This window comes from Rhinoraja longicauda, chromosome 7 (genome assembly GCF_053455715.1).
Source record: "Rhinoraja longicauda isolate Sanriku21f chromosome 7, sRhiLon1.1, whole genome shotgun sequence".
Lineage (NCBI taxonomy): Eukaryota > Metazoa > Chordata > Chondrichthyes > Rajiformes > Arhynchobatidae > Rhinoraja > Rhinoraja longicauda.
The window spans coordinates 46,803,691-46,816,506 of NC_135959.1; the positions used below are offsets into that span (position 1 = coordinate 46,803,691).

The following is a 12,816-nucleotide window of genomic DNA, read 5'->3' on the forward strand; positions in this document are numbered from 1 at the left end:
TCCCTGTGACCATGCAGGATTTCTCCAGTTTCTTCCCACACTCCAAAGACGTACAGGTTTGTAGGTTAATTGGCTTCTGTAAATTGTCCCTAGTGTGTAGGATAGAACGAGTGTATGGGTGATCGCTGGTCGGCGCGGATTCGGTAAGCCGTAGGACCTGTTTCTGTAAAACTAAATTTAAAACCATCACGACACCTGTTTTCCCTCTAATGTCCTCCTATTCACACTGTTACAGAATTATTGGATATCATGGCAATAAATAGTTCTAAATAATCTACAATATTTTCCGATAAATAAAAAATATTACTGTCATTACTCAAGTGTTTAGGTTGTATCTGCAAAGTGAAAATCAAAATTTACATGTGCTGATAAGGCAGGTCCTATAATTGCCATCAAGACCTCTCTCTCTGCAGTAATGATGGCTGGGAGCTCAAATAATGGGCTTCACCTCTCCGCCATGTAGTCTAATCAAAGTATAAAAGGTGACCGTGCTTGCAGAAGTTCATGACTAATACTAAAATTAACATTCCTTTAACTTTTGGTTGCAACTGAAAAGCAGCGACAAGGGACATATTCACAAGAGCTCAAGATTTTATTCGTATTCAGTGACTTCTTACTTCAAATGTCAAATCCCAGTTTTCTTCAGGTATATTTTCATTTAAACTAAGTGAATCTCTCTGCGGAAGAAATAAAAATCATTATCCAGTGTGCTACATTATAAAATGTTTATAAAATAACCAAGTATTTTATTTACGTTATCAGTTTTAACAGATCATGCACAATAGTAAAAATCAAATTAAGGCTCCAAATAACAGTTCCTTGCTGATAGCCAACGACAGTACCTAGGATTGAGCAGATCTCTATACATGAGACTTCATTTTTTCTGCTGGCACTGACATGCTTCCTCTTCTGGCTGCAATTCTAGATTGCAAACTGCAAGCTTCAGATTTAGATATTCATTTACAAAAAGCAGCATTAAGAAGCTTCTAGAGACAACTTATCGCTCTTCTCTTTATTACAAATCTAAAGTCGCATGATTTTAGTTTTATAACGTGCACAAGATATTAGTTACAGGAATGTACAGTAGACGATTCACACCTCAGGAGAGGGACAGTTTCATAAGTTCATAAGATAAGAGCAGAAATAGGACATTCGGCTAATCAAGTCTACTTCGCCATATCATGGCTGATCTGTCTCTTCCTCCTAACCCCATTCTCCTGCATTCTCCCCAGGCACGGTGGCGCAGTGGTAGAGTTGCTGCCTTACAGCGAATGCAGCGCCGGAGACTCAGGTTCGATCCTGACTACGGGCGCCGTCTGTATGGAGTTTGTACGTTCTCCCCGTGGCCTGCGTGGGTTTTCTCCGAGATCTTCGGTTTCCTCCCACACTCCAAAGACGTGCAGGTTTGTAGGTTAATTGACTGGGTAAATGTAAAAATTGTCCCTGGTGTGTGTAGGATAGTGTTAATGTGTGGGGATCACTGGGCGGCGCGGACTTGGTGGGCCGAAAGGGCCTGTTTCCACGCTGTAGAATCTAAATCTAAATCTAAAAAAAACAACAACAAAAACACCTGACACCCGTTCTAAACCAGAATCTATCTATTTCTGCCTTAAGAATATCCATTGATGGCCTCCACAGCCTTCTGTGACAATGAATTCCACTGATTCACCACCCTCTGACTAAAGAAACCCTCCTCATCTTCCTAAAGGAACGTCCTTCAATTCTGTGGGCTATGGTCTCTGGTCCTAGACTCTCCCACTTCAGAAGAATGTTTTTACACCTGTTAAATGCCAACTTTAAACACACACACAGCATATTTTTGTTGAAAATGCACACCATCCTATTAATGATTAATTAATTGATTTAATATATTAGATAACAAAGATTATATGTTATGTAGACCAATTTGCATGAAAAGAGTTTCCCTCCCCAAATACGGTTTGACCAAATAATCCCAATATTTTGTTCCTATTACAGATCTTGACCTTTCTGCTTTCCTTATTCCTGTTTAAGTAAGAGGTCTTTTGAGTAACAGATAGATGGCGGGAACAGAATGACATTCAATTTTTATGTAAAAGTTCAAAGTGAAATGTTTATTACTTCAATTTTGGCAGGAAAAATGATAATTATAGGTCGATAAGCATAGATGATAGCCAAAAAGAACATTAAGTTGAGGAATTTCAGAATATATTTGTAGTTTTACCTTCAATGTTAAAGCAGCTTTTTTAGTTTGAACAGCATGATTGTGATGAATCATAAAGCAGGAAACAGACATTCCATTCAAGCGAAGATCAACTAATAGCACTGGTGGGCAATTTTCTGGTGGCAACTAGAATACAATTTTTGAACAAATAATTTCTCAACCTATTAAACACAAGAGAATAAATAACCAACATTAATGCAATCTATCATCATGACACCTCTATCTGAACCCATGCCATTCTGATGAACGTGCTCCACCACTGTTCGACACATTCCAGTAACTGCAATTTCTGCACCAGTCTCCAGAAACTGATCTATCTTAGGATGCTCGGTTTTCCTCATTTCTTTTGTCTTGATATTTAAAAGAAACACAACACCCACAGAAAAGGGCAAATCTGTTAAATTAATGTCCATTGTTGTCTCATCTGAATCAATCCTCATCTTGCTCAAATTAAATCCAACAGAAAATGTTATTTTATGACGTTTCTTTAAAAATGTTTGTTTCATGCATATGAAGTGACCCAATTGGAGCCAAATGTTTTTTAGTAGAAGACACATTTCAAGGGAATCTGATCATTTGCTCTCACCACAAAATCCAATAATACTGAAGGCTTCGAAACTTCAAGTACGTTTTTGAGTGATATCTGAAACCCACATAGCTGCACTGCAGAGTCGAGCGCAATCCAGCATTACAGAAATATAGAGAAAATATGAGAAATTGCACATGCTGGTTTGCAACAGAAAGACACAAAATCCTGGAGTAACTCAGCGGGTCAGACAGCATCTGTAGAGAACGTGGATGGGTGACATTTCAGATTTGAAGAAGTGTTCCAACCCGAAACGGCACCTATCCATGGTCTCAACAGATGCTGCCTGACTTGCTGTGTTACTCCAGCAATTGTTTTAAAAATACAAAAAAATAACTGAGAAATGCCTATTAAAATGTAAGTGCAAGTAAAGTGCAAATACCAATGTCACACCAGAATTCCTGTAAAGACTCTACATTGTTCATATAGAGCTATGTCTTTCATTTGATGGAAATAATATTGATAATATTAGTACGATATCTCAAATGTTTTCTTATCAGGTTCAACTTTGCATCTATTTAGATTTGAAAAATTATTTCATTTACGTAACAATGACATGAATACCAAACATATTTAGCTGTGATAAGAACATTGGTATAAAACTGCTGTACTTGGCTATAACATAATTACCATGATTTCAACTTCTAATATTCTCTGTACAAGTAATTCTCTCAAAGTGTCGATAGCATCTTCCTGCCACTTGTTTCCTACCTGTAAATAGAAACAATTGACCTCTCAGTGCACAGTCTTATCCATTTATATGCAATTCTAAAAAGGCATATGTATGTTTTCCTCAAACTATCCGACCCGCGAGATGATTTGGGGAAAAGCCAGCGCTGTTAGGTTATACACAGAAAGTGATCTACATGACCGCTGAGACTCTCAGGAAATATTAATTTTGCACAGAAGGAAAATGCAAGTCCGATCTGCAGCTGTCACTCCTCAGTTCCTGGGGGTGAGTGGAAGCTACACCCATATCCGGCCATGCGGTGACGCAGGCGGGAAGGGGCCGGCGCTGGGGAAGGTGGGGAGTCTCAGCGTTGTTGTGGACACCGGGAAGTGCCTGGGCTGCCACCACAGAGACCCAGGTGAGAGCGTGGACAGAGGCTGGTGGGAAGTCGCCACACTGTGAATGGGGCCACAGCCAGCGATCCAAAATATGAGCTGCTCTCCAGGGTGGGGGCTCTGGGTTTGGGTTAAGGTTCGGTGGGATATGAAGACGTGCTGGTAGTTATGCAGCAATAGGGAAGAGAAGGGAGAAGGTGGTGGTAAAGGAAGGGGAGGGGGAGCAGATGAGGGAAGGGAGGGTTTTTAGGGATGAGGAAGGGAAGAGAGGGTGTCGAGGGAGGGGAGAAGAAGGTGGTAAAGAAAGGAAGTAGGGAGGGAGGGGGTGAGGAAGGGAGCAGATGAGAGAAGGAATGACGTTTAGGGATGAGGGAAGGGGGGATTTAGGGACGAGGCAAGGAAAGAGAGGGGATGAAGTAAGGGAGGGGAGTGGGGGAGTAGTTGGAAGGAAAGAAGTGGGGATGAGAGAAGGGATAGGCTGAGGAAAGGGAGCGGGCAGGTGAGGGAGAAGGTGAGGGTGGAGAAGGACATGAGAGGTGAGGGGAGAGGATGTGAGGGGAAGGAAGAAAGACAAGGAGAAGGATGGGGAGCGGAACCTTCAGGTGAGATGATGGACAGACCATCTTTCACCATGCCAGGGAGCTGCTGTTTGGCTGTTCACCACCCAGCCAGCCCATTGTTGGCAAAACATAAACACTGTAGGAAGACTATAAGACAGGGGAACAGAATTAGGCCATTTAGCCCATCAAGTCTACTTTGCCATTCAACCATGGCTGATCTATTTTCTCTCAACCACATTCTATTGCCTTCTTTCTCCCTGTAACCTAATCAAGATCTATCAATCTCTGCCTCAAAAATACCCAATGTCTTGGCCTCCACCGCTGTCTGCAGCAATGAATTCCATAGATTCACCACCCATTCCTCCTCATCTCCATTTTGAATGTTTTGACTTTTTATTCTGATGCTGTGACCTCTGGTACTAGACTCTCCTATTATTGGAAACATTATTTCTACATCCACTTTATCTAGGGCCTAGATACCAATCATAAAAGTAATGCTTGCAAGGCAATCTTCTTCATAAACGAAATTCATAAAGTGAAAAACTTTGTAGTTATAGTAGAGACTGAGACACATGAGAGCAGGTTGAAAAAACGAAGGCAACGAATGCTGTGGGAGCACGAGCGTGTGCGTTCGCGCGTGCAAAACAAAACTGATCCGGCCCACATGAAGTCACATTTTGCCCATTCCGGCCTGTGACCTAAAATGAGTTTGACACCCCTGCTCTAAAAGAAAATGTGCTTTTGGAGTTTTAGCATGCTCACAAAATTTTTGTAGGCAAGTGAATGGCAATCACTGTTCCCAACTGCAAAATACTGTTACAGTGTACAGCACAGAAACAGGTCCTTTGGCTATACATGGTCACCGAGATGTATAATCAAGTTAATCCTAATTTCCTGCATTTAGTGTGTATCCCACTATTCCTTTTCCATCCATATATCTGTCCAAATGCTTTTTAAAATGCTGTGATTGTACCACCTCGTCTGGCAACCTATTCCATTAACCCACCACCCTTTGTGGTAATACTTGCCCCTCAAGTCCCCTTTAAATCTTTCCCCTATAACCTTAAACTTAAGCACTCTAGTTTTAGACTCCCCTATCCTTGGAAAAAGGCAATCTATCTTATCTATGCCCCTTCTAAATTTTATTAACTTTTATAAAATCACCCATCAGCACCCAGCACTTCAATGTGAACAATCCAAGCCTACCAATCTATTCTAAGAAAATAACTGCAGATGCTGGTACAAATCAAAGGTATTTATTCACAAAATGCTGGAGTAACTCAGCAGGTCAGGCAGCATCTCAGGAGAGAAGGAATGGGTGACGTTTCGGGTCGAGACCCTTCTTCAGACCAATCTATTGTTGTAACTAAAGACGGCAAGAACCTGGTGAATCTCTGCTGCACTCTTTCTAGCGCTATCCTCTTCTTTCTGTATTGTGGCGACCAACACTTGGCAATACTTCATGACAATTAATTAAAAAAACATACTCATTTTCCAGGGTCGGAGCATGAGTGACAAGGCAGGTGTGTATTATCTATTTCTTACTATCCTTGAGACCACTCAGTCCTTCTCATGATGAGCTCTGGGTGGGAATTCCCAGTTTTAAACTCAACAAAGGAAGATGAAGACAAGAGACTGTAAATGCTGGAATCTTGAGCAAAATGCACTCTGCTGGAAGAACTCAGTAGGTTAGGCAGCATCTGTGAAGGGAAATGGACAGACCACACATGCATCTGCTGTCCTTGTCCTTCTTGGTGGTGGAGATCATAGGTCTGAGAGATGCAACCAGACCAACAGCTGGACAACTGCAGTAATTGGTATTTGACACTGTTTGCAGCTACAGCACAATGGCTTTGGGGAAGGTTAATATGTCACTGCGCTGAGCAGCTCCTTCAGTGACAGACCTCTTCACCCCAAGTGTGTGAAGGAGAGATATCGAAGGACCTTCCTTCCTGCTGCCGTCAGACTGCACAATCAGCACTGCTCCCAGCAGACCAGTAAATAAAGATAATTACCGTTATTTGTTTTAATGAATGCTTATTTATTTTTGCTGAACACTTTGCTGCTGTAACCCTGCAAATTTCTCCCTTGTGGGACAAATAAAGGATTATTATTATTATTACTATTATTCTGGGTTGATTGCTTTGTCTTACTGAGCTTTTACCTTGAGGTTTGTTGAACCTATTCAAGGTCATCAACAGCAATTTTAGCGTCTTTCTCCCTACAAAAGCTTTCTGACTAGCTGAGTATTTCCACCATTTTCTGATCAATACAAACTTTATAAGCAGTGTAATTTCATCCAAAAAAAATCCCTTAATCAATAGTAGAAACTTACTGGCGTCACTCCATACAGCTGAAATGGTAGGCAAAGCTCTGGAATATCAGGATACATAAGCACAGGATAAACATGGCATTTGGGGATTGTTTCAGTGTATCCACCATCAACGTAGTGTACCTAAAATCAAGAGTATATATATATTTCCACAGCGTATGTTTTCACATTAAAATCAGTAGAAGATTTGCATGTTAAAGGTTCAAGAAAGTATCTGAAGTTTTGTTTTTGTATTCTTCAAATTTTTAAACAAATGTGAGTAAATAATTCTAATCAATTCAAAATTATTTAAGAGAAAAATTCCATCATTTTATGTAAAAAAATGCTGAATGCTTCATCAGGTGAAATGATTGGACACGAGAAATGCGACACATACGAGAGAAAAGGGCACAAAATGGTAGGATGCAATTTTTTAAATGGCACGTTCACAAAATCATAGAATCGAACACAGAAATTGTGCCACATATTTACGCAAATGCAATTTTGCCTGCATTAGGCCCATATCCCTTAACGCCCCTTCCTTTCCTAGTACCTGTCCAAATGCCTGTTAAGCATTCAAATTGTATTTGTCTCTAATACCTCCTCTGGAAGCTCGTTTCAGATAGTCACCATCCTCAGAGCGACAAATTTACACCTTTGCATTTCTTCCTCTCATTTTAAACCTGTGCCATATAGTTCAAGAACAGGTGCAACTGGGAAAAAGACTCTGACTGTGGTATTTATACTCTTCATAATTTTGGAAACTTTCACAAGGCTACCCTTCAGTTTCCTGCTTTCCAGTGAGAGCCCTGTTTATCCAATCTCTCCTTATAACTACTGGCCACCATTCCTGGCAACAACCCGGTGAATCTTTTCTGCACTCTTTCTAATGCTACTACGTCCTTCCTCTAGAACTGTACGCAATACACAAGTGTTGTCAAACCAATGTTTCAGAGAGCTATAACATGTCCCAACTCTGATTCTCAATGCCTGTTTGCAAAGCCAAGCATATCAAATACTTTATTCGCTACCCTTTATACCCATTTTGCCACTTTCAGCAAGCTAGACTTACACTCCTAAAGTCCCTCTATACATCACCCATATTAATATCTTCACCATTTACTCCACATGTCCTATGAGAATTTGATTTCTGACAGTGCATTCTCACACTTGTCTGAATTAAATACAATTTGCCAGCACTGCATCCTTAGACAACCTTCCTTACTATCTACGCCTCCAATTTCCGTGTCGTCTGCAAGATTTTATTGAAGTGTATTATAAGCAACAAACATTCTAATACTGATCCTTATGGTACACTATTTGTTAGTCTTCCATTCAAAAATACCTATTCACCACTACCCTCTACCTCTTTATCACCAAGCCAATTTAAGATTAGGGTTTCCAACTATTTGAATGAAAAAATAACACTCTTCACCCTCAATATGGAGCTACAAAAGGAATGTACAACTAAGAGAAAATTATAAATTTAAAAGACTAATTGGTTTATGCCAGGCACTCCAAATGAAATGAAAAAAATACAACAATTGAAATGGTGGAAAAACATAGAAGGGGAAAACTGAGGAGTCTGAAGAAGGGTCTCAACCCGAAACATCACCTATTCCTTTTCTCCAGAGATGCTGCCTGACCTGCTGAGTACTTCTAGTTTTTTGTGTCTATTGAAGGGGAAAACTGATGTGGTTCTGGCCAACACTCATGGATTGTTAACATGGCAATAGTATGTATAAGAAAATAATTGCAGATGCTGGTACAAATCGAAGGTATTTATTCACAAAATGCTGGAGTAACTCAGCAGGTCAGGCAGCATCTCAGGAGAGAAGGAATGGTCTGAAGAAGGGTCTCGACCCGAAACGTCGCCCATTCCTTCTCTCCTGTGATGCTGCCTGACCTGCTGAGTTACTCCAGCATTTTGTTAATAAATACCTTCGTGTGGCAATAGTATGAGTAAGTTACTTTGAGGTTGACAGAAAACTTGTCTTTGCAGACTTAAGTAAACAGACAAAAAGAACATTATGTGGGAAAAAGTAGGGTTGTCCATTTTTGGGAAGAATAAAAAATCAGGTTAATATGTGCAACATGAATAGTAGTGGTCAGAGATCAGGATGCTTTTGTAAAATCACAGGATGTGAGCATGCAGGTACAGCAAGCAATCAGCGAGGCAAGTAACACATTTGCCTTTATTGCAAGAGGGGTGCAGCAAGTGTGGAAATTTTACTACAGCTGTACAGGGCTTTTGTATGATGAGTTTTGGAAAGCACTGGCAATATTAACTTAGTAATAAATCACCATGTTTCAATATATTGCATATGTACTTTACCCACATACTATTAAAAGCATTAAAGGAACATTAAAATATTTCAGGGAAGACAACTCTACATACCTATATTATTTTTGTCAACAATCATCATATTTTTATAACCCTTTACTTTAATATTAATTGCATAAATAAATGTTCAATGCATCTTACCATGACAGATCCCCCAACAACTTCCAAAATCCTTCCTCTATACCACAGTGCATCCGAGCCCTTAACAACACATCCTTCATTTTTGCGATAGCAATATGGTTTCAGAAATGGTAAAACTTTAAAACTAATCTGGATAGCATCAGTCAACATGGTGAATTGATCTTCTATATTCAAAAGATTTACATATTATAATGGTTAAGAACAATTGTTAATTTGAATAGTTTATAAAAAAGCTATATAAAACCCAAATACATGAAAAACTACAAAATGCTGATATTCCTCATATTTAATTGGAACTTAGAAATATGCTGTTCATATTAAGTCTTTGTAGGATCTTGTATCACACCAAATGAGATGCACCTTCTCCCCTGTCAAATACACTCTAATCCCTCTCACTTGACCATTAACTCCCCCAGTGTTCCTGCTACATTCCTGTCCTGGGTGCAAATTAGTTGCCAATTAACCTTGCAGCACATCTTTGTGACGTGGAAGTAAAGAGAATACACAAAGGAAACTCGCTTCATCACAGGGAGAATGTACAAAAATCCAAACAGGCGAGGTCAGAATTGACCTAGGTCGCCGGAGATTTGTATCACTTTGGAATGTGAATATAAACATTTATACAGGATGAACTGTCGTGCAGCGGTAGTTGCTGCCTTACAGCGCCAGAGACCCGGGTTTGATCCCGACTATGGGTGCTGTCTGTATGGAGTTTGAATGTTCTTCCCCGTGACCGCGTGGGATTTCTTCGAAATCTTCGGCTTCCTCCCACACTCCAAAGACGTACAGGTTTATTAGTTAATCGGCTTGGTTAAGTGTAAATTGTCCCTAATGTGTGTAGGGTCAATGTGCAGAGATCGCTGGTCGGTGCAGACTCGGTGAGTTGAAGGGCCCTTTCCGCGCTGTATCTCTAAACTAAACTCCAAATGAATTATCAAAACAAAAGCTCAGGAGCCACTAATGAATAAAATACAGAAAAGTCTCATAATTTTAATTTAATTTTAATAGTAATTTTTATCCATAACAATGTCCATCTTTAACACAGCAATAGGTGCAGGAAAAAGTCCGACCAGAACATTTCTAGTAACTGATTCTAATATTGTTTTTACCTTGAGAATTACACTTGATTAGCAGTCTTGCATTTGGTATTAAATGTGCCGCCCTTCAGCAATTTAACCTACATTTAGCAACAGTTAATTTTGTACTACCTTGGGAGTAGGAACTCCAAAAAAGGTAGGAATTTTAAAAGGGAAAGATTGAGCTACTTTATAAAAATCACAGCAGAAGCCTACCCTTGGACCACTCCTTTGGCTTCTGGGTGTTCAGATTGATTGGACTATTGAGGTGTTTTTTTTAAACTTGCTTTTAAAACTTAAGCAAAAATTACCATGCAAATATATTCCGAAGAGTTTCATATGAGCACCTGCTGGTCTATTCTCCCAACATAAATGTCACACAATTGCTGGCTGACTGCAATCCAAAGCTTAAAGTGTAATAATTTATTCAGAATTAACGCATTAAAACTAAACGAAATTCATGAAATATCATGTGGACCAATTAGAAAAATCTGCGAAATTATGCACGTCTTGTTGAGCAGCCTTGATGCTCTTTCACTTACTTGATGATACTGGCATTCCATAAATGATTCCACCATCACCGACACCAGTTACTTCAATGTCAAAAATATTCATATTTGGTATAACAGGTGATTTGTACACTTTTTTGGATGAGCAATCTTCACAACTGGGTGCCAGATATTCAACATTTTCAGATGCCTGGCCCAATGACTCATGCCTGTCATTTTGCTTCATGTTATACTGTACATCTTTGGTATCTGGTGCAGTTGAACTTAAAACAAACAATTTATTGGTCAAATATAAAGATCTAAAAATCAACGTATGATATACTGAAGAAGAAATGTACAAATTATGTAAGTATAACCTCCATGTTAGTAGCTCCTAATTGATAGCAACTGCCAGGGTGGAGGTTGAAACTCTCGTCTGGCACACTTGGGGCCTGAATCGTGTTGGACTATACCGATCAGGAGGACTGTTTTTCCAAGTACAGACACTCCCCGGCCTCACGACAGTTCAATGTATTGTTGGTAATCAGAAGTTTCTGCTGTCATCTGGGATAGCAAACGTTGCATCGCTTTCAACACACAACACAGAAACAGGCCCTGCAGCTCAACTCATGCATGCCAACCAGGATGCCCATCTACACTAATCCCATTTTCCCCATGGATGATCCATATCTCTCTAATCCTTTCCTAGCCATGGTAGTTCTTTTCCAAATCACAAACCACCCTGATCTGGAAGTATATATTTTTTCTTTCATTGAATGTTAATCCAACTCCAACAGGCATGGCTGCTTCATTAAATGGGTTAGTGGTTTAGGAAAGAAGCTCTTCATCTTAGAGGACATTTTGGGATAGTTAATGATACGATACGATAAAACTTTATTCATCCCCAGAGGGAAATTAGTCTGCCAAACAGTCTAACACACAAGGTTCTTGAAAACATGAAATTAAAAGTGAAAACAAAAAGAAAAAGATAAGCGACTGTTAGCTGGCTGCCATGTGCACAGCGCCTTCACCGGAACAAACTGGAACGAACAGAGACTTATCCCCTGGATAGAGGATTCTAAACCAGAGTGCACCCCCCTCTGGGTCCCCCTTTGTTCTCCCACCGTCCGGTGGTCCCCCCACGCCGGGACCCCATTGTTCTTCACGGCGGTCCCCCCCCCACGCTGGCCGGGTCCCCAATGTTCTTCCCCTCCCCCCTCAGGCTCATCGACCGTTGATCGCGGTCTCTCCCCCACCGACGGCCACCGAGGCTCCTGTTGCTGCCGAGGCCCCACCGCCATGGCTCCCAATTTAGTTTATTGTCATGTGTATCGAGGTACAGTGAAAAGCTTTTGTTTCATGCTAACTAGTCAGCGGAAAGACTATACAAAATTACAATCGAGCCGTCCACATTGTATAGATACATGATAAAGGGAATGATGTTTAGTGAGATGAGATTAAGAAGAGCATAGTTAAAGTATGAAATGCTGCAGTTGGCACAAAGGTTTAAAAGAGTAAGGCGATTGTAACGTGTGATTGCAGATCCACTTCTGTGACCAGCAGGCAGAGAGTCACCATGCTTGGGCACCATCTTGGATTTCGTCCAAGGATAACCATGGATAACCACTAGAGTTCAGTTTTGAAAACAGCCTCCATACCAATTATGATTGAATTTTAAAATATATATTTACTGAAAGCAATATATGTCAATGAGGCACTGACAATACTTTGGTTTCTCACTGCTTATTAATACCTTCAAATTTAATCCACAGGTCAAAGCCATGTACCTTAATTAACTTCCAAATCTATATACCCAAACAGCCACACCAATTAAAGGGCCTTGCACATTTTCAGGCGGGGGTGGGGTAAATTGCAGTGATTACATTGGAGAAAGGGAAAAAAATCAAGTAATGTTGAGTAGGCAATTACATTTCTAGACCCATTCAATTCCTGCAATTTTCATTTAGAAACCCAGTAATGGCAGAACTTTGATTTACTAAAGATTTCAATTTTTTTTCAATTATTGTGTCAGCAATACAAGT

At 40.2% G+C, this 12,816-nt stretch overlaps 1 protein-coding gene across 1 annotated transcript in view; it reads right to left on the reverse strand.

The window, feature by feature from the left end:
- The window catches only part of rnf17 (ring finger protein 17), an 83,325-nt gene that overhangs the window by 7,492 nt on the left and 63,017 nt on the right, over positions 1-12,816 (reverse strand). Inside the window, exons 25-30 of the mRNA XM_078403208.1 lie at positions 10,829-11,058; positions 9,211-9,374; positions 6,750-6,869; positions 3,420-3,500; positions 2,204-2,329; positions 618-677 (exon numbers count right to left, since the gene is read on the reverse strand). Coding sequence (XP_078259334.1) covers positions 618-677; positions 2,204-2,329; positions 3,420-3,500; positions 6,750-6,869; positions 9,211-9,374; positions 10,829-11,058 — 781 coding nt within the window. The remainder of the gene's footprint in view (positions 1-617; positions 678-2,203; positions 2,330-3,419; positions 3,501-6,749; positions 6,870-9,210; positions 9,375-10,828; positions 11,059-12,816) is intronic.